This window comes from Hyaena hyaena, unplaced genomic scaffold (assembly GCF_003009895.1).
Source record: "Hyaena hyaena isolate Hyena2069 unplaced genomic scaffold, ASM300989v1 scaffold_144, whole genome shotgun sequence".
Lineage (NCBI taxonomy): Eukaryota > Metazoa > Chordata > Mammalia > Carnivora > Hyaenidae > Hyaena > Hyaena hyaena.
The window spans coordinates 2,037,005-2,064,307 of NW_024080776.1; the positions used below are offsets into that span (position 1 = coordinate 2,037,005).

At 49.5% G+C, this 27,303-nt stretch overlaps 1 protein-coding gene across 2 annotated transcripts in view; it reads left to right on the forward strand.

Moving 5' to 3' along the window:
* Positions 1-27,303, forward strand: part of KDM4A (lysine demethylase 4A) — a 47,770-nt gene that overhangs the window by 12,307 nt on the left and 8,160 nt on the right. For both annotated transcript variants that reach the window (XM_039238632.1, XM_039238631.1), the window contains exons 7-18: positions 91-194; positions 578-715; positions 1,405-1,655; positions 2,362-2,561; positions 3,658-4,034; positions 16,490-16,610; positions 21,224-21,405; positions 22,931-23,135; positions 23,609-23,685; positions 24,358-24,413; positions 26,055-26,163; positions 26,467-26,652. In XM_039238632.1, the coding sequence (XP_039094563.1) occupies positions 91-194; positions 578-715; positions 1,405-1,655; positions 2,362-2,561; positions 3,658-4,034; positions 16,490-16,610; positions 21,224-21,405; positions 22,931-23,135; positions 23,609-23,685; positions 24,358-24,413; positions 26,055-26,163; positions 26,467-26,652 (2,006 nt within the window). The remainder of the gene's footprint in view (positions 1-90; positions 195-577; positions 716-1,404; positions 1,656-2,361; positions 2,562-3,657; positions 4,035-16,489; positions 16,611-21,223; positions 21,406-22,930; positions 23,136-23,608; positions 23,686-24,357; positions 24,414-26,054; positions 26,164-26,466; positions 26,653-27,303) is intronic.

Consider the following 27,303-nt stretch of genomic DNA (forward strand, 5'->3'; position numbering starts at 1 on the left):
CAGATGAGATGCACAGGAGTCTAGTGGCTGCAGGGTTGTGGGGCTGGTGTGGAGCAGTATATTCACCTGTGCCCGTTTTCAATGAAACAGGTTTTTTCCCTGGAAGCGCTCAGAGCTGTGAGGCTTTTCTCCGCCATAAGATGACCTTGATTTCTCCTTTAATGCTGAAGAAGTATGGAATTCCCTTTGACAAGGTGAGCTGACTGTACATACGGTCCTTAGGCTTACAAGGAAGACGGCCACCCTTTTTGCCTGTTTCACAGAGGGCCTTTATTCTAGCTCATCCCTCTGTACCAGGTAACCCACATAGCAGTACTTGATCCATGGATATGAAAGGTGGAGGAACTGGAGCTCTCCGTTGCCGGAGGAGAGTCACATCCCCTTAAATAGTGTTAACTTGGGGGAATGGTCAGTTATAGTGCTGGGGGCTGATAGGACCAGGCTTTGCACCTTACAAAGACCCCAGTGGTTTTATGACTTGGCTGGACTACTCCGTGAGGCTGGAGCAGAGCGCAGAGCCCCGGTCCTGTAGGCATCAGCCATTTGATGCAACTGGTTCAAGTCTCCTCTTGTCCAGGTGACCCAAGAAGCTGGTGAATTCATGATCACCTTTCCTTACGGTTACCATGCCGGCTTTAACCATGGCTTCAACTGCGCGGAGTCCACCAATTTTGCCACTCGGCGGTGGATTGAGTATGGCAAACAAGCTGTGCTGGTGAGTCTCTTTGCTTTCTTTCCACAATGCCATGACTGAAAGTGTCTGGTGAGCAAATTCTTGTTAGATGCACTGGCTGGTGGTTGGAACATTCTTTGAGCTGCTGGAATTCAGAAACTGACGGGGTTGTGCCAAAGTGCCAGTATATTGCATCCATGCAGAATTTAGAAGAATTTGTTCAGGCTTGGGATGCGTAAAGTGAGGTTTCCATGCTCAGAGTCCATTTGAGCACGAGAACTGCACCCACACACATGGATATTTCTTGCTTTGACTGCTCTGGGATTTCTCCGTTGAGGAAAGCTTAGGGTCAGGATGCAAGCAGGGCTGGCCACTTGACTGGGAGCACGCTCACTGATGTGGTCCTGGCTTGGATGTGTCTCAAAGGGAAGGTGGATGTTGAGCCTTCCAGGTCCAAGCGCAGAGCCTCACCTCCAGCATTTCTTTATGCATCCTAGTTCGTGCCCAGGTGGGCTCACCCCAGCGCTGCACATCCCTCTCTGCCTTTTTCCCTGCTTCCCTCCATGCTCAAAGGCTCTGCAAGGACAATGTGGCCTCAGCCTGTGAACGCAAACAGTTTGGCTTTCAATTGTCTTGTGTCTTTTGCACTTGGAGTGGGGAGATGGGGTATGGGGGTCACACGGAAGCCATTAAAGAGTGTTGACCGGAGCTCTCCTGGTTCCCTGGGATAGTGCTCCTGTAGAAAGGACATGGTGAAGATCTCCATGGACGTGTTTGTGAGGAAGTTCCAGCCAGAAAGGTACAAACTTTGGAAAGCAGGGAAGGACACCACAGTTATCGACCATACTCTGCCTACGCCAGAAGCCGCCGAGTTTCTTAAGGAAAATGAACTGCCCCCAAGAGCCAGAAGCGAGGAGGAGTGTCCAGAGGAGGATGACATGGAAGGGGTTGAGGATGGAGAGGAGGGCGACTTAAAGAGAAGGTAACCCAACAGTCCTCTGGGCCCAGCTGTTTGCGGAAAGGGTGTCTGGCAACTTCCATAACCTGCCAAGAGGCTGTTTCTATGTAGGGTGTTTGAGCCACAGCAGAGGGAATATTCTTCTTGGGAAAGGCTCCAGAATCCTCAGAGCAAGGGCATTCAGGCCCTTCCTTACGGCTGTTTCCCAGGAGTGATCACCTCCATATGCGAGCCTGTAATTAGCCAGAGCGAAGGTCACATAAGAGAGCATGGCTCCCTCCGAACCAGAAGAGCCATATTTTCTCCTTCCCATAGGAGGCATTTTTTAAAAAAAGGAGAGTATGGTAGTGGGAATGAAGCTCACAAGGGCAGGGGGGTGGTGTGATTGAAGTTGGCCAGCACCATTGGTGTCTAAGCCAGAGAATCTGGGCCACGGGGAGGAGGAAGGAGCATTCGTGGGGTCCCTGCTGTGTGCCAGGTGCTCTGTCAGGCACTCTGCGCACCCTGAGCTTCACATCAGATCTTTGAGGTGGATGGTGATAACTATTTCCCATTGGGTGGAACAGGCTCAGAGAGGTGAGGTCCCTTGTCTCTCCCACAGATAAGAGGTAGGACTGAAGTGTGACGCGTACTGGACAGGCCCTGGCCATTCATTCATTTTGGGCTGTGTGTGAATATGTATGTAGGTAAATGTACTTGCGGGCCCTTAAAAAGTTCGCTCTCCTTGCAGCCTAGCCAAGCACCGTATAGGGACAAAGAGGCACCGAGTTTGTCTTGAAATACCCCAGGAGGTGAGTCAGAGCGAGCTCTTCCCCAAGGAGGAGTTGAGTACGGGGCAGTACGATATGACGGAGTGCCATGCTGCCCTTGCTCCCGTGAGGCCTACCCACAACTCTGTGCGGCAAGTCGAAGACGGCCTTCCTTTCCCAGGTTCGTTGGTTATGGTAATTTCCCCACAGGTGTAGCTGTGCTCTGTTGTGAGTTGGATGCTGTGTTGGTTGCAGGGTCACAGATCTGGAAAAGTAGGGGGGGAGCTGTCTGAGGAGAGTGTCAGTGGAGCGTGAGAAGTGAATCGGTGTGAGAGAAGCCCTTTGGGTAGGGACATTCGGGGTGGAAGGTAGGGGAGTCCCCCTCCCTCTATACCTGGTGAGGGCTCAGGGAGTCACTGAAGGTTGGTGAAGTGACCGTGAACCAGCTCTTACAAGAGAAGTGGGAGCTTTCTGGGGCAGCAGGGAGTGGGGGGCACGTGGAAAGGGCACCTAGAGGGGAGTAGCAGGGGTGATGGTGTGCAGGTATGGAAGCACGTGAGCTTTCCTGTAATTGGGGAAGCTGGCATCGGTGTCCTGTAATTTGAAGATAGGGCTGGGAAGGGAAGACTGCTGTGCTAGCTGGAGATGAGGCGAGAACAGGAGTGAGCTGGTGTGGGGACTGATTGCCATTTTAGAGTTTGCTCAATCGGGATGGAGGGGCCACTTGTATTTTAGGAAGGAAGTGGCGTCCTCAAATGAGGTGTGGCGGAGCAGTCACTAGGAGGTTGTTGAGGGTGGACTTGGCAGGGAGGGGCTTGCGTCAGTCTCAGGTGAGGCTTGGAGTGTCTGTACTGAAGGTGGCCTTTGTGTCTGGACAGTCGGATGGCACTGTGGATGCGGCCCTGGGGCCTGTCTCCCTCTGTTCAAATTTTCTAGCTTGAGGTCACCAGGTCTCTGCTGAGTGCAGGCCTTCGTTTCCTGCAGGAGACTCTGAGGAAACGGCAGCTGCCACTTAGTGTCTGCTGCATGCCAGGCCACACTTCCGCCATAGACCCAGAACCTGGAGATTAGGTGGTAGATGGCTTGCATCCCACGGCACGGAACTGGAGGCCTGAGCGGCCCCAGATCACGCAGTGACCCTGAAGGTGACAGAGCCAGAATATGACACCAGGCCTCACTTGCCACGCATCTTCCTTTGCGCTTTACCAGTTTACTTTTCACTAACGTCAGACGTGCGAGAGGAAGTCGGCTCTGGCCAGCGTGTCTGTATGTTTCAGATTATTCTGACTCCACGGAAGTCAAATTCGAAGAGCTTAAAAATGTCAAACTGGAAGAAGAGGATGAGGAGGAAGAGGAGGAACAAGAAGCAGCTGCCTTGGATCTTTCTGTGAATCCTGCCTCTATAGGAGGACGGCTTGTCTTCTCAGGTTCCAAAAAGAAATCATCTTCTAGCCTGGGCTCCGGTTCTTCACGGGATTCTGTTTCTTCCGACTCAGAAACCGGTGAGCCTTTGGCCTGCCGAGCCCAAGGGCAGTCGGGAGTTCTCACCGTGCACAGCTATGCCAAAGGGGACGGCAGGGTCGCCGTGGGAGAGCCTTGCACCAGGAAGAAGGGTAGTGCCACCGGAAGCGTCAGCGAGCGGGAGCTGGCAGAGGTATGGGCCCTGGACAGTGCTTGTGGGGGAGGAGCCACCCTGGCAGGGGTCCTGTGGAGCAGAGGTCATCCGGGGGCCGGAGGGTGTTTCTGTGGGTGTCGAGGATGGCAAGGGGAGACCCCCAGAATGGACCTCCAATCTGCAGTGTCCAGCAGAAAGCCAGGTGGCCTGGGTCCCGTCCAGTTAGTTCTTGGCCGGGAATTCCTGTTCTCTTGCCCCTGGGTGAGTGGGGCAGAGGACTGTGGCCTTAGTGACAGCCGCAGGTCCACAGCTATGTGGCCACCCTGGAGCCTCCTTGCCCTAGGGCATGAGGGTTACTGAGGAAGTGCTTGCAGCCCAGTGGTCATCTGTTTGGGGCGAGGTGGTCTTCCTTACTCTATAAAGTTCAAGATTTTTTCCTTACAAAATCTTTCTTTCCAGTATTTAGTTCTGAGAGCGAGAGAGTGCAAGTGGGGATGGGGGTGGTGTAGAGGGAGAGGGAGAGAGAATCCCAAGTGGGTTCTGCACTGTTAGCCTAGAGCCGCGATGAGATCCCATGACTATGAGATCATGACCTGAGCCGAAATCAAGAGTTGGACAGTCAACAGATTAAGCCACCCAGGCGTCCCCTAGATTTTCTTACAATCTCAACTGCCTTGTAGATGATGGGAGGGATTCTCCCTCCGCTCCCCCCAAGCGTTCATCTTCAAGTACAACACTGTTGACAGAGCATCCTCTCAGAGACTAGGATGAATTCCCAAAGCTGTAAATGTGCACGTTTGTTCAGGCTTCCTTCTAGAACATGCTGTCATCAAAAGCTGTTCTCTGTTTGGTGTAAAAAGGCTCTTGGTGGATCTGAGTGCGATACAGCAGAGTGGTGTTGAATGCAGCCAGTCTCTTGCTTCCCAAGGGACCTGCTCTTACTCCCCAGCTTCACAGCTTATGTGGGTCAGGTTGAAGCCGCGAAGGGGGTGGGGGTGGGCGTGGGATGGGGTCAGTGGCAGATGGAGGTCCGTGCAGAAAGGTTTCATTTATTCCCCATTTCCTTACTTCGGTCCTTTAAAAATTTTTATTATGAAATATTTTATTTTTATTTTTTTGTTAAAAAGTTTTTTTAATGTTTATTTATTTTTGAGAGAGAGACAAAGTGTAAGTAGGGGAGGGACAGAGAGAGAGAGAGAGAGAGAGAGAGAGACCCACAGAATCTGAAGCAGGGGCTCGACATGGGGCTCGAACCCATAAACCATGAGATCATGACCTGAGCCAAAGTCGACTGCTTAAGGGACTGAACCACCCAGGCGCCCCTATTATGAAACAAAGTATACAGATAGAATAACCATCACCAGTCGTTTAGTATACTCATTGTTGCTGAATGTTCACATTTGGCCTGTTGGCTTTGTCTCCTTTTGTCTGAAGCACTGACCCTGAGTGCATATTACAGTCCTTCTAGTTTTCCCAGGAGCCCCTTTGTGTGTTTGGTTTGTCCCTTGTCTTGACTACCCACATAACTCCTTTCTGCCTTCTCTCAGTCTCAGAGCTCAGTTTCTGTCTCTCTCCTTCCCCCTGTGTGTGTCCCTCCCTCCGTGGGGGTGGTGTGGGCGGACAGAAGCTGAGGGGCACGTCTCCTCATGGCTTCCAGTAGCCGCTGTCTGCTCTCAGGCAGCTTCTACAAGAGGCGGCTTTCCAGCTCGGACCCCAGAACCCCTCACAGTCCCCGTTGCCACGCCCAAGCCACTCTTCTTCACAAAGCTCCCCGTCCTTGTTCATCCTGCTGTCACACTGCAGGTCACGCTGTCCTTGTGCAGCGTCCTCCTGACTTTCTTGTCTGCGATTGCACTCACAACCGCCAGAACAGCCGATGATAGCACGCGGTTACTACACGCAAGATACTTCATACACATCATGCAGACTCTGTGTTACTGCTCAATTAATCTGACCAAAGTCAAGGGGTGTGTGTGTGTGTGTGTGTGTGTGTGTGTTGGGAGGAGCCAACAAAGAACCCACCTTTTTTCCTCCCAAATTAGGAACTAGATAAAGGAACCATATAGATGTCAGGCATATGGAGCTCAGAATGTCACTTCATTGACAGTTAAAATGATTGAAGAGAGTGGCTTTAAACTAATGGCCAAATGGCTTTGCTGCTCCTTTACCCTCAGTGAGACAGGTAGGCCTGGAGGACGCAGGCCTCTCATAGTGGCTGGACATTGCCCACTTGTCTTTCATGTGTTGTGGACACAGACCCCAGTGCACTCACTCTGCAAAAGGCAGATTCCAGCCGAGGGAAGCTCATTAACATCCAAGGGTTGGAGAGAAAAGCCTGGAAGCCCTCCATATGGAAACATGCTAGGAGAAGGAGGCTTCTCTGACATGCTTCTTATTCCTGCCCAAAAATCATTGAGTGCCTTCCTGGCTCCTTTTTATTTCTGTGTGGGCTTCTCAGCTGCAGTCGGGTAGTAATGCCCTTCTTTGCGCCATCCCCACCCAACCCTCTGTCCCCACCCTCCCTGACGTGCTGCCATCTTTGAACTTGAAGATCTCTCAGCTGTTTTGCCCTTTTGCTCTACTCCCCCCTAATCACTTAGGTGTGCCTACTCTGGGCTGGGACTCTGCCTTCAAAGAGCTCATAGTCTCTATGCGAGCAAATGAGGGTGTTCCTTAGGGATAAATCTTGTAGGCCAGGTGGAGGAGTTGGCAGCCCAGCCTGGGGTTGGGGTGCTGAGTTTGGTGGACTGCAGAGAAGCAGGCATTGTAGCTAGGCCGAAGGTTTGCAGAGTATGCCTGCTGGCTGGGGTGAAATTGGGAAGGGAATCTGGGAGAGGGGTGTGTTCTGAGTGGTGATGGTAGCTTCTGCTGGGGTCAAAGCATTTGGGAAACTGCCCTTGGTCTCAGACATGGTTCTGAGAGGAACTGGGGAGATGTTGCTGGAGGGTGCCAGGTCACAGTGGCCTTGCCTGTGTTCCGTGAAGTAGTTTGACTTAGGAAGGTTAACCACCATGTGTTTTCTAAAGTTTGTTTATTTTGAGAGACCTAGCACATGAGTGGGGGAGGGGCAGAGAGAGAGAGAGAGAGGGAGAGAGAATCCCAAGCACTGTCAGTGCAGAGCTCGATGTGTGACTCGAACCCATGAACCATGAGACCCTGCATGACCTGAGCTGAAGAGCCAGGCACTTAACCGACTGAGTGACCCAGGCGCCTCCAGAATAAATTTTTTAAATGCACAAAGATGCATGTGGATGAACTAACCGGCAAGTGCTCCTCATCCTGGCCTGATGGTTGTCAGTTTGCTTTACTGGCCCTTCTGTCGTTTGAAGTATGTTAAAGCAAATCACAGGTATCATGTCATTTCTTCCCTACTCCGTGTTACCTCCAAACACCGAGGGTATTTCTGGAATCTCTGTGCCATTATTAATGCCTAGAAAAATTAGAAAACTTCTTAGCATCTAATACCTAGTCCATATTCAAGCTTCCCCAGTTGTTAAACAATTGATTTTATAGTGGTTTGTTTGAATCAGGATTTAGTCTAGTCTCACAACTTTTTATTTTTATTTTTTTAATGTTTTTTATTTCTGAGAGAGAGAGAGAGACAGCGACAGCATGAGCAAGGGAGGGTCAGAGAGAGAGGGAGACACAGAATCTGAAACAGGTTCCAGGCTCTGAGCTAGCTGTCAGCAGAAAGCCCCACACGGGGCTCAAACCCATGAACCGTGAGATAATGACCTGAGCCGAAGTCGGCCGCCCAACCGACTGAGCCACCCAGGCACCCTTCACGCCTTATGTTTATTATGTCTCTTAAATCCTTTCTTCTTCTCAGGTAGTGCTCCCCCCACTCCCTGACGTACCCAAGAAACCATGTCAGTTATTCTTTAAGTTGTCTCGCAAAGGGTTTTAAGCTCTGCACTGGTGTTTTGGAAGATTGCTTTGAAAATGGTATGAAGGTTTTGGGGCGGGAGAAGGAAGTAGGCAAAATAAGAAACAGCAGAGGCTCTCCTGAAGGTGGTATTATGGATGATTTTCACTTACATATATAAATTATTGGAACAAGTTTTATGATTACTGTGTATCAAATATTGCTATTTTGGGAGGAAAGAAAGATTTGCAACGGGGAAATCAATTTGGAACCTGTTCCTTTGGTCTGAAAGAGAGGTGTGTGCATCTGCCTGTGTAGTGGCCGCAGGGATGGGGAGCGGGAGGTGGACCTGAGAGCCACCAGGAGGGCAGGAGTGCAGGACTAGGGGCTGGCTGTGGGGTGGGTAAGGACTGATGAGTTATTGGATGGATAGGGTGCATTAGTGGAGAAACCAAGGGGTATTTGAATGTGGCTCGGGAGGTGAGTTCAGTTTTGGAGCATGCTGAGTGTGACCGGCATGTGATGGCCTGTGATGGAGAGGTGTGTGCACAGGCGTAAAGCCCAGGAGGGGTCTGTGGGAGGCAGTCTCCAGCAGGGAATCGGTGGGCATGAAGAGCTCATCTCTGGAGTGGGAAGAACACCTCTCAGTTAGGGTGGAGGCAGAGGCTGGGGAAGAAGAGCTGCCTGAGGTTTTGGGGAACCAGGAGAGGGCCGTGTGTCCAGGCCCAGCTGAGGAGAAGGACTGAAGACCTGGGAGCAATGGCCAAGTGCGGCCGTGTTGTTGGAATTTATGTGGGTGAGGTGTGGGGACTGGATCCTGCAGGACCGAGCAGGAGGGAGCGTGTATGGCTCCAGCGCAGCTGGGCACAAGACGGGAGGGCTGCAGTTGGGTTGGGTTTTTTTTTTTTTTTTTTAAACTTGTAATTAACTCCTTTTAATTTGTTATATTTATTTATCTTTAAAACATTGGGTTGATTTGTTTTTAATATATGTGAAAGATACGTAACGTCAGATCTGTCATTGTAACCATTGTTGGACGCCCAGCTCAGTGGCCTTACATGCACTCTCCTTTGGTGTACAGCCGTCAGCGGGCTACAGGTCCCCCCTCCAGGGGTGGGGGTACCAGGGAGTCATCCGCACAGGTCTCCTGCAGCAGTTCTCTGCTCATTGGAGCCCCAGCCCTCTTCCAGTCCCTGCTCCCAGAAACCTTCCAGCTGCCCATCTACTTTCCTTCCTCTTCAGAACACCTGCAGCACTTGGCCCCTTTTTAACAACTGTCTGTCTTGCTCTCGGCACAGTTGTCATGGGCTGCAGAAGGCAAACCAGGAGACAGGCCCTGTGCCCCATCGGCCTTGCTTCTTGAGGCGCCGGCACGGTGGTGGGGCTTGGCCCGTGAGCCTTCTATAAATGCGGAAGGAATGCAGGGGAGTTCGTTGTAGTAGGAGGCTGACCTCAGAATGGATTGACTGGGTGGAGTCGGGGACTGACAGTCAAGGCTTAGGGTGGAAGCTGAACCACTTTGTCTATCCCTGGAGAGGTCTAGTGGTGTTGTATCTATATTTGGAAACAGCTGGGTTTTGAAGAGCACCCTTGCGTCCCTCCTACCCCTACTTTAAGCATCCCCCACGGTGTAATTCAAGCCTCTTGCTGTTCAGTTTCCGTGCCACTCTATGTCAAGGGCCTTGGTAAGAGCACCCAGACCGACTGACTGCTGAAGCATCAAAAGCTTCAGGATTTTCGTGTACCTGCAGTCAGAGCTACCGTGCTGCGTCTGCTGTGACAGTTCTTGTTTTGGCTGCTTTGGAAAAGTGAGTTCCCAAAACAAGGAGGGCACGGTTCTTCTCTGTACAGAAGAAACCCCGTCAAGAACATTGACCTTGACCTCGGTGCGTGATGTTAGACGAGGCAGCAGAGGACTCAGGAGCCTGAGGTCTAGCCCTCCTGCAGGCAGGGCGCTGGGAGACCCTACCTGCTGTCCCGCTTCACCCTCACACAGGAGTCTTGGTGGGGCAGTGTTCAGTACGCCCACGCCAGTAGTGGGTTGCTCCTTGCCTGGGCTCACACAGCTAGTTGATAAACCGGGGTTTGGGCCCAGCTCTTCTTGTTACATTCTGACGGAATTAAGAAGTCGGAGCACATCTCAGGAAAAGGAAAAGGCGGTGCCGTGAGGAAGGCTGTGGGTGCCATGTAGCAGGAGGAGTGCTTTGTCCAGAAGATGAGAAAATGTGGAAGGATGCTTTACTATTTGAATAGACCTGAGTACTTTGGTCAGAGGTAACGTGATGGTAGTGGAAAAGGGCAGAGACTTGAGACTCACACACCAAATCCCCCTCTAGCTGGGTCATGAGCTCCTAGAGGCTAGGGGACGGTGTGTCCCCTGTGTCTGCACTGTCACGGCATCAGATGCAGTCTGCGGGTCCCTACGCTGGTCGTATGAAGCACCCAGAATCAGCAGGTGTGGATACAGGCGTCTTCCTTTCCCAGAGCTGCATTCTGGTGTTCTTGGGCTTGGCCCCTCTGCTTTCTACAGTACTTGGACTTAGAAAATGATTTGTCTCTGTCTCCTATCCCATACTCATATCCTATTGCTGCTTAAACAAGTTCCCACGAACTGGGAGTCTTAGAGACCGTAGGGGGTTATCTTGCAGTTCCATAGTTCAGAAGTCTGACATGGGCCTCACTACGTAGAAGTCAAGGTGTTGGCAGGGCTGCGTACCTTGTGGAGGCTCCAGACGGAGTCTCCTTGCCCTGCTCAGCTTCCTCAGGCTGCCCACATTCCTTGACCCGCAGCCTTTTTTTTTTTTCATCTTCAAAAGCAGCCACGTCTGGCCAAATCTTGTTCACATTACGTCACTTGGACACCGAGCATTCTGCTTCCCTCTTCGTAATTATTTTTAAGTAGGTTTCACACCCAACGTGGAGTCCAGTTGTGGGACTTGAACTCACAACCCTGAGATCAAAACCTGAGCTGAGATCAGTAGTTGGATGCTTATCTGACTGAGCCACCCAGAGACACCTCTCCCTTCTTAAGTGCTTGTTTGATTACATTGGGTCCACCCAGATTATCTAAGATAATCTTGCTATTTTAAGTTTATCTGATTAGTATCCTTAATAGTCTTTTGTCATATCAACCTAATATTCACAGGGATTAGAATTGCACATCTTCGTTATTCTACCACACATCTTCGTATCTCTCCTTTCACAAGCTTCTCTCTCTGCCTATAAAACCATAACCCCCCGTCTCTTTCCTGAAATACAATTGTAGGAAATTCCCTTTTCAGGCTATGATCTCATTTCTTCCCTTAATCTTCTCAAGAAGAGTCTCTGAAGCATTCATTCCTTAGTTCCTTACTGTCTGCCTGCTGGAACTTCTCTCTCAAAGTCCTGACACCTCCCAGTTGCTGAGTCCTTTGGCCACTTCCTGCTCAGCTCTAATGTACCCTTTGGCAGCGCCTCTTTCCCCCTGGGAAGCCCTCCCCTCCTTTCTGTATTCCTCCTACTCTCTGCCGCTGAATCTCCCTTTTTTCTGTTCTCCGCCTCCTATCCCGGAAGGGCTTAGTCTCCATTTAGTTCATCTTCCACTGGTAATGTCTTCCACTCCTATGATATCAGTTCTGAACCTGATGCAGAGGATCCCCGAATCTACAGCTCTTGCTCAGACTTGCCTTTTTTTTCTAAGTGTTTATTTTCAGAGAGAGAGAGAGAGAGAGAGCGAGCACGCGCGCGATCGCGCCTGCCCACACATACATGAGTGTGGGAGGGGCAGAGAAGTGGGAGAGAATCCGAAGCAGGCTCCATGCTGTCAGTGCAGAGCCTGTCTCTGGGCTCAAGGATCCCTGAGATCATGACCTGTGCTGAAATCAACACTTGGATGCTTCACTGACCCAGCCACCTAGGTGCCCCATGCTCAGACTTGTTTTCTGAACCCTTAGGCTGAATTTCTGTGGCTGAGTTTCTCTTGTGGGTATTTTGACAGAAATGGGGTGGGTGTACTGTGCACCGCCTGTTTAAGGAGAGTCCTGTTAAGTCTCTCCTGCCTTGGTGATCCGGGCTGGAAATCCCATCATTTCTGCTCCCTTTATTTGTCCCCTTTTTACTTCCTGGTCCCTGCCACCACCACATCCCAGATTTAGGCCTGTTCATCTAGGTGGTCTTCAAAGGGGGGAAGTGCAACAAGATTATTGGGGTGCAGAAATAAAATGATGGAACTTTATTTTTTTAATTTTATTTTTTTATTAAAAGTTTTTTCAACATTTATTTACCTTAGAGACAGTGCGAGCCGGGGAGGGGTAGAGGGAAAGAGGGAGACACAGAATCAGAAGCAGGCTCCAGGCTCTGAGCTGTCAGCACAGAACCCGACTTGGGGCTCAAACTCCCGAACTGTGAAATCATGACCTGAGCTGAAGTTGGCGCTTAACTGACTGAACCCCCCCCAGCGCCCCTCAGTAAATATGTATTGAATGAATGGGTCAATGGACGCTGAAACTTGTTTAAATTTATGTTGGGAAGAGCAGACTCTCTTCTCCCTGGACCCGGCCTGCTCAGAATTTGGTTTTTCTTGGCATTCCAACTGTGGGTTCGGTGCAGTGGCACGTGGAGCCTGTGGGCCCAGCGTGACTTCTCCGAAGTGGCCCTGCAGCGCCGCCACTTCTTCCTAGTGCTCCTAACGGGTTGGTCTTTGTCACAGTTGCAGAGTAGCCCTCTTCCAGGCCTTGTTGTCTTGCTTAATGGGTTTTGCTAACTCCATGGTTCCTAAAGGCAGGATGACCAAGTTTTTAAAAGTTTTTATTTTAATCACCCAGTGCTCGTTATGGTGCCCTCCGTAGTCCTGATCCCCTAGTCCCCCCTATCCCTCCACCTACCTTCCCTCTGGTAACCATCAGTTTGTTCTCTATAGTTAAGAGTCTATTTCTTGGTTTCTTTCTTATTTCCCTTTGCTTGTTTGTTTTGTTTCTTAAATTCTACATGTGAGTGAAATCATATGGTATTTGTCTTTCTTCTACTGACTTATGTCACTTAGCATTATATTCTCTAGCTGCATCCGTTGTTGCAAATGGCACAGTTTAATTCTTCTTCCTTTATTTAAAGGTTTATTTATTTTGATAGACTGTGAGTGGGGGAGGGACAGAGAGGGAGAGAGAGAGAATCTCAAGCAGGTCCCATGCTGTCAGTGCAGGCTTGAACCCATGAAGCTGTGAGATGATGACCTGGGCCAAAACCAAGAGTCAGACACTTAATTGACAGAGCCATCCAGGCACCCCAAGATTTCATTCTTTTTTATGGCTGAATAATACTCCGTTGTATATATATACCACTTCTTTATCCATTCACCAATAAATGGACACTTGGGCTGATTTGATAATTTGACTATTATAAGTAATGCTACTATAAACAGGGGGTGCATGTATCCCTTTGAGTTAGTATTTTATATTCTTTGGGTAAATACCTAGTAATGGATTGTAGGATAAGTTACATTTTTTACTTTTTGAGGAACCTCTGCACTGTTTTCCAGAGGAGCTGCACCAGTTTGCATTCCCACCAACAGTGCACTAGGACTTCTTTTACTCCATATCCTCGCCAACACCTGTTCCTTGTGTTGTTGAGTTTAGCCTTCTGACAGGTGTGAAGTGATCTCTCATTATAGTGTTGATTTGCATTTTCATGATGATGAGGAGTGGTGATGAGCACCTTTTCATGTGTCTTTTGGCCATTTGGGTGTTTCTGGAAAAATGTCTGCTCATGTCTTTTGCCCTTTTATTTTTTTATTTTAGAGAGAGAACACGTGGATGCAAGTGGGGGAGAGGTTTAGAGGGACAGAGGGAGAGAATCTCAAGCAGGTTCCACACTAAGCACGGAGCCCAACATAGAGCCCAGTTGTGGGGCTCAATCCCCTGACCCTGGAATCATGACTTGAGCTGAAATCAAGAGTTGGGGATGTTCAGTCGACTGAGCCACCTTGGTGTCCCTGCCCATTTTTAATTGGATTATTTGCTTTTTGAGTGTTGAATTGTATAAGTTCTTTATATATTTTGGATACTAACCCTTAATCAGGTATGTCATTTGCAAATATTTTCCCCCATTCTGCAGGTTGCCTTTTAGTTTTGTTGATTTTTTTTTCTTTGCTTGTTCAAAAGCTTTTTATTTTGATGTAGTCCCAAAATGTACTTTTGCTTTTGTTTCCCTTGCCTCAGGAGACCTCTAGGAAAAAGTTGCTATGGCCAGTGTCAGAGAAATTACTTTCTGTTCTACACTCCAGGATTTTTATGGTTTCAGGTCTCATTTAGATTTTTAGTCCACCTCAAAGTTACTTTTGTGTTTAGTGTGAGAAGGTGGTCCAGTTTCATTCTTCTACATGTTGCTGTCCAGTTTTCCTACTATGCATTTGTGGTTTTATTTCTGGATTTTCCGTTCCATTGATGTATGTGTCTATTTTTGTGCTACTATCATACTGTTTTGATTACTGCGGCTTTACAGTGTAACTTGAAATCCAGAATTGTGATGCTTTCGGCTTTTTTTTTTTTTATATTAATGTTTATTCATTTTGAGAGTGAGCATGGGAACATGCAGAGCTCAGCACGGGGCTTGATTCCACAAACTGTGAGATCATGACCTGAGCCAAAACCAAGAGCAGGAAACTCAACCAACTGAACCACCCAGACACCTTTGATTTTTAATTTTTTTTTAAAGTTTATTTATTTTTGAGAAAGTGGGTGTGCGTGTGTGAGGAAGGGCAGAGAGAAAGAGGGAGGCAGGATCTGAATTCAGCACGCTCCTCGCTGATAGCAGAGAGCCTGATGTGGGGCTCAAACTCAACTAATCTTGAGATCATGACCTAAGCCGAAGTCAGGCATTTAACCCACTGAGCCACCCAGGCGCTCCCCTGCTTTTGTTTTTCAAGATTGCTTTGGCTCTTTGATGTTTTTTGTGGGTTCATACAGATTTTAGGGTTGTTCTAGTTCTAAGAAATATACTGTTGGTAATTTGATAGGAATTGCATTAAACGTGTAGATTCCTTTGGGTAGTATAAACATTTTAACAATATTTGTTCTTCCAGTCCGTGACCATGGTACGTCTTCATTTCTTTCATTATTGTTTTCTAGTTTCTAGAATACAGTGTTTGATCTCTTTGTTTAGGTTTATTCCTGGACATCTTATTATTTTTGGTGGAATTGTAAATGGGATTGTTTTCTTAATTTCTCTTTTTATTACTTCATTATTGTTGTATAGAAGTGCAAGATTTCTGTAGATTGATGTATCCTGTGACCTTACTGAATTTGTTTATTCTAGCAGTTTTTCGGGGGAGTCCTGGGTTTTCTTTTTTTTTTTTTTTTTTAAATGTTTTATTTATTTCTAGAAGAGAGAGAGAGAGAGAGAGAGAGACAGCGTGAGCAGGGGAGGGTCAGAGAGAGAGGGAGTCACAGACTGAAACAGGCTCCAGGCTCTGAGCTGGCAGTCAGCACAGAGCCTGACGCGGGGCTCGAACCCACGAACCGCGAGATCATGACCTAAGCGAAAGTCGGACGCTTAACCGACTAAGCCACCCAGGCGCCCCAGTCCTGGGTTTTCTATATAGAGAATCATGTTATCTGAAAATAGTCAGAGTTTAACTTCTTACTGATTTGGATGCCTTTTATTCCTTTTTCTTGTCTGATTGCTGTGGCTAGGACTTCGGTTCTATGTTGAATGAAGTGGTGAGAGTGGACACCCTTGCCTTGTTCCTGATCTTAGGGGAAAGGCTCTCAGTTTTTCCCCATTGAGTATGATCTTTGCTGTGGGTTTTTCCACATATGGCCATTATTATGTTGAAGTATGTTCCCTACAAACTTACTTTGTTGGGGGTTTTTATCATGCATGCTTGTCATACTTTGTCAAATGCTTTATCTGAGAGGATGACAAGTTTCAGATACACTGACCAGAAAGCATTTTCACGTGGTATTATTACTGCAACAGTCTTGCACATCTTAAACCTAATTGCATTTGATCTGATACTGTGTAAACACAGTATTAATTCTGTCAACTTTTGCAGCTACGCTAGAGTTTTAGAGGCTCACTCTGTCCTGTCTGATGAGGAAACTAACTGAGGAATGAATAGTGCCAGCCAGAGCTGAGGGCCTGACAGTGCATAGGGAGAAGCTGGCCTCTTTTACCTTACCGGGTCAGCTGCTCATCAGCCCTTTGATGTCCTCTAGCTTTCAGGTCTGATGGCCCAGCTGCCTGGCTCTTTGTAACAGGTGCTGCTGGCACTCCGGTCCAAGAAGAGGGGCACCTCGTGTCTCTGGGGCTCTCAGAGACACAGCCTCATGACAGTGAGCTTAAGAGAGGGGCGTGGTTCTCTTGTAGAGTGTGTTTATTTTTGGTACATTTGTTTCAGGCATGCTTCTGAGAACAGGACCTACACTTGTTAGGTACATTTTTTTTTTGCTCCGAAATGTTTACATAGTCCTAGTTTAGATTGGTTTGCATGGTACTGTCATTTTGGCGTTTCCTACGACAGATGTTTTCTGGGTTTGGTTTTATATTTGTGGCTCTGTGCCTGTCTTTTCCCTTGGTTTTTCATTGTAAGACTAACTTCTGCTGTGCCCCTAAGTGGAGTCAAGACCAATTTGATTTCCTCTTCTGGTTTGCCCAGGCGGCTGATGAATACATGTTTTCCCTGGAGGAGAATAAGAAGTCCAAGGGTCGTCGTCAGCCCTTAAGCAAGCTCCCACGCCATCACCCGCTGGTGTTGCAGGATTGCATCAGTGATGATGGTAAGTGTTTACTCTCTTTACCAGGAAGGGGAAGGGAGCTCCCCCCGTTAGCATTTTGACAGGACATGGGAGGCGGGGCTGAGCACCAGGGGTGGGTCTGTGGCTTAGCTATTCTCCCAGATACTCCACACAGAGGGGGCAGGATCTCCTTTGATGCTTAATTTATGATCAGATTTCTCTATATATGTGTCTTGGAATATGCCTAATACACGGTGATCGCATGCAGGTTCTTCTCTTTCTTTACTAGGAGGTAAAGTAAGGAGGCTGATTTTTCTGGATAGCAATTCTGTCAATGATGCCAAGCCCAGTGCTGAATGTGTAGCTACAAAGATAACTCAGATATGTCCGTGCCCTCAGAAAGCTCAGAAGGTAGTGGGGCAAACTGACAGGTAAACAGATCTAAAGAGACAAGATGTTCATCTAGGCAGAGGGGAGCTGGAGGATAGATTCAGAGGAAGCAACTCAGTGAAAGGGCCGGGCCAAGGTGTGGGGCGGGTAGACGTGAGGAGGGGGGTTGCTCAAGAGGGAGGCCTTTTTCTGTTGGGTCTTCAGGAGCCTTTGACATGGTTTGGTGGCCAGATTTATGTTAGATGCATTACTCCTAGTGCCTGCATTTGAGAGTGGCTTTGAGGGCAACAGACGGGCTTTTGCCATGGCCTCTGAGAGCTGGGGGAGGGTCTGAAGCAGGGGATAGTGGTAGGGCTTGGGGAGGGATGTAGGGAAGGTGTTGGGAGGATACAGTCGGCTGCATTTGGGGGTTGGATGTAGAACTGTGAGCTTGGTAGGGACTTGGAGAAGCCTGAGTTCAGTGCCTCCCTGACTTCTGCTTTTTGTTGGGTTTGGTTGTTCAGTATCTGGAGGCTGTAAACTTGCGGTGAGCAGAGGTGGTGTTTGGTGGTGATATTGGGGTACATGAGGCCACTGGTGGGGGAGACACAGAGAGAGGTGAGCACAGGTGGTATTTAATACCTTTTTAAAAAATTTATTGAAGTGGCTCACTCAGTTGAGTGTCTGACTTCGGCTCAGGTCATGATCTCACGGTTCATGGGTTTGAGCCCCGCATCGGGCTCTGTGCTGACAGCTAGCTCAGAGCCTGGAGCCTGCTCCAGATTCTGTGTCTCCCTCTCTCTCTGACCCTCCCCTGCTCATGCGCTCTCTCTCTCTCTCAGAAATAAATAAAAAAAACATTAAAAAATAAAACCCACGAAAAATTAATAAACATTAAAAAAAATGTATTGAAATTTTTTTTCATTGAAGGGTACCTGACACGCTGTTACATTACTTCCAGGTGGACAACATAGTGATTCGGCAACTCTGCCTTTCCCTGTGTTCCCCACAAGTGTAGCTGCCATCTGTTTGCTACACTGAGTCTACATGTGTGAGGCCTCTGATGAGGGCAGAGACGGGGGTGGGAAGACAGGAAGAGGAGTCTGGGAAGGAGACGGAAGAATAGACAGGGATGTGGAGCAGGACGGGAACTGTGTGTGTTGCTGGCGCTCAGGGACTTGTTGCCATCAGTGCAGTGAGATCAGGAACATGATCGCGGGTGAGTCTCTGGCGGGTCCCTTGTCACTCTTGACTGATGCCCGGGCCCTTCCCTGCCCTGTCCTTCCTGACACCGGTGGCTGGGTGGGAAGATCTGGAGTTATACCAGCCCCTCTGCTCCGTAAGCAAGCCCATGTTCCCTTTCTGATCTGATGCCAGTGCCCATCTCTACTGTTGTCCTTGGTAGAAGGATCGAGATATGCTGGGTGAGGAAAGTCTCTTGAGATTGAAAGTCTCTTGTGTCCAAAGTAGGCCAGACCTTGAGTCAGAGTCTTAGGAAGTCCTCTTCCTCTGGCCCAGGTGGGGCTTGGGTTCTCGGAGTAGCAACAGCCTGGCTTCAGGATTCCTGCCCCACCCCCCCTTACTCTCCAGGCCTCTGAAGGCTCTAAATATAGATTGTAGAAAATTGGAAAAGGAAAGTTATAAATAGGACAATAAAAGTGTCCTGCAAAGGTAACCACTTGCATGTTTTAATGTGTTAATCTTCCTGACTTTTCTAGTCAGATGTTGGAGTATATCCATGTATGCCTTTTTATAATAATGTAATTGAGATCATACTATACAGGCTGCCCAACTTTTTATGATAAATTTCAAACGTGGAAAACACTGCACGCCTCCTGTATTCGACAGATGCTACCACGTTGCTGGGGGTGCGCTCTCCACACGCGCTGTTGATGAACTTGCTGCACTGGCACTTGTGGTCTCGTCTGAGGGCGAGTTGCAGTCCTCTAGTCACTTGAAGTGCACCACGAGGTGCCTTCCTAAGGCTTCTGTCCTGTGCAGACACTGACCACACCTGGGGAAATCGGCACTATTGCATAATATTGTCCCATCTTCAGTCCATATTCATTTTTCCCCACTTGTTCCCAAAATGTGTTTCTAGCTTTTAGTTCTTTAAACCTATAAACCAAACCGGGATCACTCATTTCAAAGATTTGTATCTTTAGTCTCTTTTAGTCTAGCATGCACCCCCCGCCCCCATTAAATTTTTTTTCAATTGAGGCATAAAATAGTGAAATGAACACATCTGTACGTCTCCATGAAGTCTTATGTATGTAAACTGTAAAATTCCTGCTATTTTCACTGTGTTCATAAGTGAAGTGATTTTTGGCCCCCTGTGGTTTTGAAAACAGCAGACATCACTATGTTAATTTTCCTATACTGATTGGGTAGCTGTTTCTGTTTCTTCTAGTCCATCTTGACCACTCTTGATCTGGTTAGGATAAGGAAAATACCTGCTTTGGCTTGGCACCATCGTTCCTGCCAGGATCTGGCCATGCCTGGAGGAGTTGGTTTTAATTGTCTGCAGTGGCCTCCGTACGTTACGGTACACTTCACCGAGGTCACACATGAGGCTGCTTCCGGGTCTCATTAGATTAAACATGACTGTGAAGGCAGAGTAGATAACTGTTTATCTGCACTGAGCCAGAGTTGCCAGAAATGAACAAGTAAATAGTGGAGTGTCGCATGGGCTTCTCTGCAGAAGTCTCTAGGGCCACTTCAGAACAGCTCTGCTCTGATGAAGCAAGATCATCTGAGGGGTTGTAGCTGGGGATTCCTGATGGCCACACATAGCTAGATGCCAGGCATGGGGTGTCCCATGTGGCAGGGCTGGCACGGAGCTGGTCTGTCAGGTGCTCCGCATCCATCCTTGGGCCGTTTTAGGACTCCCTTGTTAAAGAACATCCCTTGTTAAAGTTAAATATAACTTCTTATATTTCCCTCACTTGGGAGGATTTCAAGAAAGGATCTGGATCTGTTCATTTTGTTATTTTTTGCTCCTTCTATCAAAGATTGCCCTCATTCACTCATAATCCTAGAGGTAAGGTGTTTTCCTACCTCCTCGACCTTGTTTCCATTGGGATTGATTGGGCTGTGCCCTTCCACCGATTTAGGGGGAACTGGAAGGTGTGCACCTTTATCGCTTCCATCTTGTTTTGTGAGCCTAGGTTTTTGTTTCCATTCAGCAGCATTGTCCCTTCCAGGAAGGTGGCACCCAGAGGGGATTTTCCTTCATCTGCAGTGCTGGTGAATCCTATGCTTTGCTATTTGGAGTAACGAATAGATACAAATTTGTCATCTAGACCAGAGGTCTGCAGAGGCCCTACACCTTCTGTCACATATTCTGCTTTCTTTCCCTCAGTCCTTTGAAAATGTAAAAACATGGGCACCTGGGTGGCTCATTTAATGGTTAAGCGTCCGACTTTGGCTTGGGTCATGATCTTGAGGTTTGTGAGTTCAAGCCCTACATTGGCTTCCTGCCATCAGCACAGAGCCCGCTTCAGATCCTCTGTCCCCTCGTCTCCACCCCTCCCCTGCTCGTTCTGTCTCTCTCAAAATGAATAAAGTAAAAAAAAAGTAAAAACAATTTTTTTGTTTTTACATTTTTAAGAGCTCCCCAAGTGGAGTGCATTTGGCCTGTGGGCCACTGTGCGTTAGGCCTTGGTCTAGACTCAAGGTGTTATATCTTTTGGCTGGGAAAGAGGGTTTGTCTTGGACACACTCTGCCTTCCTCTGAGGCAGAGCCAGGATGGTTGGGATCCCTGTCCAGAAAAGGCAGATATCCCACTGACCTTTCCAGAGGGACCTGGAAAGTTCTGACCAAGGCACATGATGTAAAAATTATTAAGCTCTTGCTGTTTCCTTGTTATTTTTTTTTTTTTCTTGTTTCCCTTCAGTGTAACTAAAGAGAAAACTCTTTAAGGACTCAACATGCTGACATATTGGAGGCAGCAAGTAATGTGGCTACTGGCAAGACCCCAGTGTACTGTGCTGCCCTCGGGCACAAGGGTTGAATGCTGGCAGTTGTTAGGGGAGAGGAGAGCAGGCTGAACTCCTGGCGCAAGAAGTTTTGCCAGAGAGGGGGCTACAGACAGGACTGTGCAAATTCATCCAAGTATTGAAAGAGCCTATTGACCATCGTTTCTGCCCTTTGCCTCTGTGACCTGTAGGATCTTGGGTGTAGGCCAGACCTGAGACTGAAAGTCTGGGCTGAGCTCATCCGCTTTCTAGGCAGAGCTACAGATGTACAGGGCTGGTGCTGAATCACGTTCTGCTTTCCGCTCTAGAGTCCTCTGAACAGCTGACCCCCGAGGAGGAGGCTGAGGAGACAGAGGCCTGGGCCAAGCCCCTGAGCCAACTGTGGCAGAACCGACCCTTGAACTTTGAGGCCGAAAAGGAATTCAATGAGACCATGGCCCAGCAGGCCCCTCACTGCGCTGTCTGTATGATCTTTCAGACCTACCATCAGGTAAGTCCACTTTGTCCTTTCTGTTTACCTGGGACCAGCAGTCCAGAGGGAGGCGAGGTTTAATTGTGGGGACGTAGCTTGTCACTGGTTGTCTTGGGAAAGAAAAGTGCGTTCTTCTAGTGTCCGGTGCCCCATTGGAGTGCTGGCCAGCCTTCTCCAGGCAGATAATCTAGCAATATGGCTTTTCCCTTGAGAGCAGTTTGCAGAAGGGCTGGAGTGTGGCTTAGCCTTGACTTAGTAGGATTCCCTGCACAATGTGACACTCAACATTGTTTACAGAGGAATCTTGCTCATCTGTTACTATTCTAGGCCATGATGATTCCTTCCAGGTGGTTTTTCATCCTGGCCAGTCTGGAGCACTGTGCCTGCGTTTTTGGACAGTCTGCCAGATTCTCCGGTGTTGTGTCTTCCTTTCTCATTGCCACTGTGGGTACTGGCAGCAGTCAGAAGGCACTAGGGGAGGGTCTTTGGGAGGTAGATGAGAGGGAAGCACTGGAGCCAAGCTTGTCTGTGCCCCTCCCGCTCCTTGGGCATTTGATGGCAGTCTTTGGGTTCAGCTCTGGGTGGGCAGAAGTGCATCTGCACTGGTGTGCGCCAGGTGAGCAGCTCAGGCTCACCTGGGATCTGCACAGGGTGGCATGTGGCTAACCAGTCCTCTGTTGGTTAAGGTGGCATGGCTACACTGAGCCTGGTATGGCCACAGATTCACGCTTGCCAGAGAATGGAACCTCAGACCAACGTACTTTGGATTAGTCACTCGGTGCTTCTTTCCATTGACTGATGAAAAAGCAAAACTGAAGAACTGTATGTACCCTTGGCCTGTGAGACAAGTGGACAGACTGGGTGCGCTCTCGGGTCCACTGAGTGGGCCTCTGGATTTCAGGAGGGCCACATGCTTAGTGGTGACATGTTTTGGGCCCTGTCCTCGAAATGGTGGTGATGGTGCCATCCATAGATAAGAGCCAGCAAGTGTTTACAGTCAGGGTATTTGCCAAGGAAGTATGTGGATGTTCTTTCTGGACATTCTCTCTGGAGGGACCTGAGCCAGGAATCACAGGTGGGCCTCCAGCCATGTGGCGGTGCTGCTGCTCAGATGACATGCTGCCATGAGTCCCCCTAGGGGGGATTCCATGCTGGTCCATTGGGAGCAGCTGCTCTAGGTCCTCTCCCTGGGTAGCGGCCACCGTGCGGTGCAGCGCATGAGGGAGCCCACAAGAGCAGCCTCGCTAACGTCTCAGTGCATTTTATTACTGCTTGGTTTGGGAAGATTGAAATCCCAGTTGTCTGTTACCTTGCTCCCTTTCCTCAGTTGTCCCCAGGGGCCTTTGTTTGATGCCTCTGTGAGAAATTGAATTGGAGTCATTAGAGGTAACTTCATTTAGCAGCTCTGGGATAATGGCTGTGCACCCGGGAGCCTTAGCCCGAGTCCTTCTGGGAAGAGAGGCAGCTTTCTGCTGACGGAGCAGGTGGAAGCTGAGAAACAGGCACATGGTCACAGAATCATGCATTTGCTCTCTCTCCTTAGGTGGAGTTTGGGGGCCTGAGTCAGAGCTGTGGAAATACTCCAGATTTAGCCCCCCAGAAGCAGAGGACCAAGCCATTGATTCCTGAAATGTGTTTCACCTCGACTGGCTGCAGCACGGACATCAACCTTTCTACCCCTTACCTTGAGGAGGACGGCACCAGCCTTCTGGTTTCCTGCAAGAAGTGCAGTGTCCGGGTCCACGCCAGTGAGTGCCCTTGCCTTTTGTCTGTGTCCTGACCTGGCGGTGCCTGAGCCTTCTCACTGCAAGTCTTGCCCCATGTTGGCCTCCCCCCAGCCTCCCAGTGGCCTCCCCAGGTCCCGAGGGCAAAGATTGCTTTTGTGTTTTTGGGGAGTTTGCCACTCATGGAGTTGGGAGTTTCACTGACTTTGGGGTCCATGCTTGTACAGTCAGCCTTGTGCTGTGGTCTGGGCTGTAGAAGGGAATGGTCCCTGCTGCTCCCTAGGTGTTTATACCAGTGCATCTATAGTCTCTTATTTCTTGAGATTTTGGGCCATACTGTATGGGTGAACCCTGGGGATCCTGACTCTAGAAGTCAGGGGTCTTTCTCTAAGATTTGGTCGCAGCTTTGAGACTCATGGTATATGAGGAAGAGTCACAAGTCTACATTCTGACTCTAGCCTCTGGTTTTAATTTCCTCACCTTGGTGTCCTTGGTAGGTTGCTATGGAGTACCCCCTGCAAAGGCTTCTGAAGACTGGATGTGTTCTCGGTGTTCCGCCAATGCCCTGGAGGAGGTGAGTGTGTCCACAGCGCTGCTGTCTTCCCCACCCCGGGACTTAGGATTTGCTCAGAGCCAGGCTTTTTCATGTGGACTTTCTGTCCCCAGCAGTCTGGACAGGGCCTGGTACACAGTGATGTCAGAGTGCGTCTTGTCAGAATAAATCCCCCCAGGACCGTGGCTGCTGCCCGGCTGTGGCAGGGCCTAAATGGAGTCTGGAATCTGCATTTGCTACATTGTGTCCAGACCAAGTAGAGGTCCTCTGGTGGACAAGCTTTAAAGAGTGCACTGGGTTGGGCCATCCAAAGGGGGCTCAGATGGTTCATTTTGCAGCTTAGTCTTCATCACTCCCTGCCCCGGAACCTAGCAGTACCCATGTAGGAGGCAGAGTCCTGTAGCGCCTCTAGGTTGAGCAGGATGTCATTAGTTACAGTTGTTAGCAGTCACAGTGAAAAGGATTATGTTAAGTCAAGCGACTACTTGGTGTACTTTAGCCCCGGGTGGTCTCCCTGTCTTCCTGTAGGGGAGTCCTGCTTACATGGGCTGCGTAGGCGAGGCCCCACCTGCTGTTAAGCCACTTTCTTATGTGGAGGTTCCAGTTACCCAAAGGAGGCCAAGGAGAGAGCAGATTGGATGTTAATGACTTGGTGGTAATCATCCTTCCTTCCTCCCCCTCCCTTCTTGGCAGGACTGCTGTTTGTGCTCATTACGAGGGGGAGCCCTCCAGAGAGCCAATGATGACAGGTGAGTTTCTGAGCAGTGGCTCGGGATGCTCGGTTCTGGGGCAGAGGCACCGGGACGGCAGTGGCTGTTCATCAGAGTGACCGAGGAGGGCTGGGGAAGCACCTTGCAGGGGGTGGAATAGCATCTCCAAGGCCAATTTTAAAAGTGAGGTGCCACGGGGAGCCCAGCAGCCCTAGACCTTTCCAACTCTAGCTTCCCCTCCAAGGCATGGATATAAGTGATGTCCTCCTTGCGGGAGAGCTAAGTCAGGCTCACGAGGGTATAGAGATCCTGTGCAGGAGATGCAGAGGCCCTGGGCCGGCAGCGAGGGCCATTCCCTTGTTGCAGCCGGGCGGGTGCAGAGCTGGCTGCAGCTGTGGGCTCCTGAGCACGCACTGTCTGGCTCACGGAGCGAGCGTGTGTGTCCTCGGGGAGGAGGGTGGAATGATGACAGCTCAGCCTCACCTGCCTTCTGTGGAGTCAAGTCTATGGAAGTCTGGGTGTAGTAGCTGTCAGACTGCTCATTTTCACCGAGCTGACTCCTTGTGCCTGCTCTTTGCTTACTTGTTCTGAGGTAGAAATGTGAGGCGAATGAGGTTTTTGCCCTGGAGAAGCTGGCTGTCTAGAGGGTAGTACCCATGGTCAGCGGGCAGCCAGTGGCTAGTATCCTGCCTCCGGCTCATGTCCTGTTGGAATCGGAGCCTCCTACGGCACAAGACCCCCCTTCATGCTGTTCCACACAGACCCCTCTTCTGCTTGCTGCTTCCAACCTTTAAAGGCACTTGTGGCCATGACTTGAGGTCATCGGGTTCCTCACAGTTGTGAAAGAGCGCTGTTAAAGTTCTTCCTTACTTCGAGTGCAAACAGCTCTGCTTGAGCCTCCCACCTTAACCACACAATTCGAGTTCGGCCCTGTGGGGCCACACCAGACAGATCTGTTCCCACTCGCATAAGAGCCCCGCCAGGACCGCGGACACCTTCTGTGTGGGCCCTGTCCTGTCCATCGTAGGTTTTCACCTGGCCTCACATTAAGAGCTTTCAGCATCTTAATTGTTCTCGTCATGGTGCGTGTCAGTTTCTCAAAATGCCTGGAACTTTAATTCTCTAAGGATGTCCACTGAACAGACCTGTCAGAACAAGTAGGGCTTGGACCAGACCTTAGTGAGTGTGCAGTGGATGAAGGGAGAGTCAGGGGTCATCTCAGCCCCCAGGAAAGGTTGGGAGGAGGCTCAGAGGGCAAAACTGTGGCTGTGGGCAGACGGGGCACAGATGGAGACATCTGAGGAAGCACCCAGCTCCTGTGGTAAAAGAGGTCTGTGTAGGACTCTCTCATTTCTTCTCACTCCCTGAAGCCTACTCCACTCCATTAGGTCTGGTTCTGCTTATTTTGCAACAGATTGTGAATGAGTTAGTGGTGTACGAAGCACAACCCTGTGCTGACCCAGGGCGGTGTGGTGGGGGCCCATTTTCGTACTCAGTGTGGAGACACTTCTGGTTCCTTCCTTGCTGGGTCCTGGGACCTTGCAGGTGGAAGTGAGTGGCTATGTTGGGTTGGAGAGGAAGCACTATCAGCAGGCCCAACCAGTCTTGGATCATTAGATTTGATGAAGCAAGAGGGCCTTGGAGCCAGAGGTGACTGAGGTAGACTTTGCCTTTTGGCAGGTGGGTCCATGTCTCATGTGCTGTGGCAATTTTGGAAGCAAGGTTTGTCAACATTGCCGAAAGAAGTCCAGTGGACGTGAGCAAAATTCCCCTGCCCCGCTTCAAACTGGTAAGGAAGAGGAGATGGGTGTGGAGACACTACTTTGTTGCCCTATTAGAAGTTTCTGGGTGGAGGAGAACATAACGTGCTCCGTGTGGCCCAGTGGTCATCATTGACCCTTGGGTTGGGTCAGGGCTTGTGAGCCACCAAATGTTAGAAGAGGACATGCATCCTCAGACAAGAGGTTAAGAAAGGTGTGTGTATGCTCTTGTTTGGGGGAAGAAGGGTGGCTCTTGCTCATGGGGCTCTGTGTGTTCAGGACACGGCACCATTAGCTCCTGGAGTCAGCGGCTTGCTTCCCCTGTGTCCTAGAAATGTGTCTTCTGTAAGAAGCGGAGGAAAAGAACAGCTGGCTGCTGTGTGCAGTGCTCCCATGGCCGCTGTCCGACTGCCTTCCACGTGAGCTGCGCCCAGGCTGCTGGGGTGATGATGCAGCCGGACGATTGGCCTTTCGTCGTCTTCATTACCTGCTTTCGGCACAAGATTCCTAATTTGGAGGTGAGGGAAGGTACCGTTCTAGAATCCTCTTGACCGATCATCTTCTCTGCAGGCCGTCCATTTACTGTGTCAGCACGTATTTTCTCCAGCCTTCTGCTTTATGGAGGCTGCTAATAAGTAGGGATTCACAGGTGGCCCCCGTGCATCTCCGTTGCCTGCCTTGTACTTCCTAATCCAGCGGCACCAAATTGCTTGTGGTTGATTCTTTGTGATTATGTCTACTTGTTTGTCACTTCTTGAGGGACCCTGTTGTTATTAACATGAGTGTCCCTGTCACCTACCACCGTGTCCTGGGGCAGAGCAGAAGCTATGTAGGTGTTGCGAACTGATGGAGAGAGCTTCGAACAGTTAACCATCAGTACTGTACAGTAGGGATTTTTGTGCTTCTCTAAATAGTGAAGCTTGGAGAATATTACATGTCATCTTAATGAGACAAGTTATGAAGGGGTTTGGGTGGAAGGTGGCATTTGACCTGGGACTTTGGGCACCTGGGTGGCTCAGTTGGTTAAGCAACTTCAGCTCTGGTTGTGATATCACAGTTTGTGAGTTCGAGCCCCACATCAGGCTCTGTGCTGACAGACAGCTCAGGTTATGGAAGCTTCTTCCAGTTCTGTGTCTCCCTGTCTCTATGCCCCTCCCTTGTACACAAAC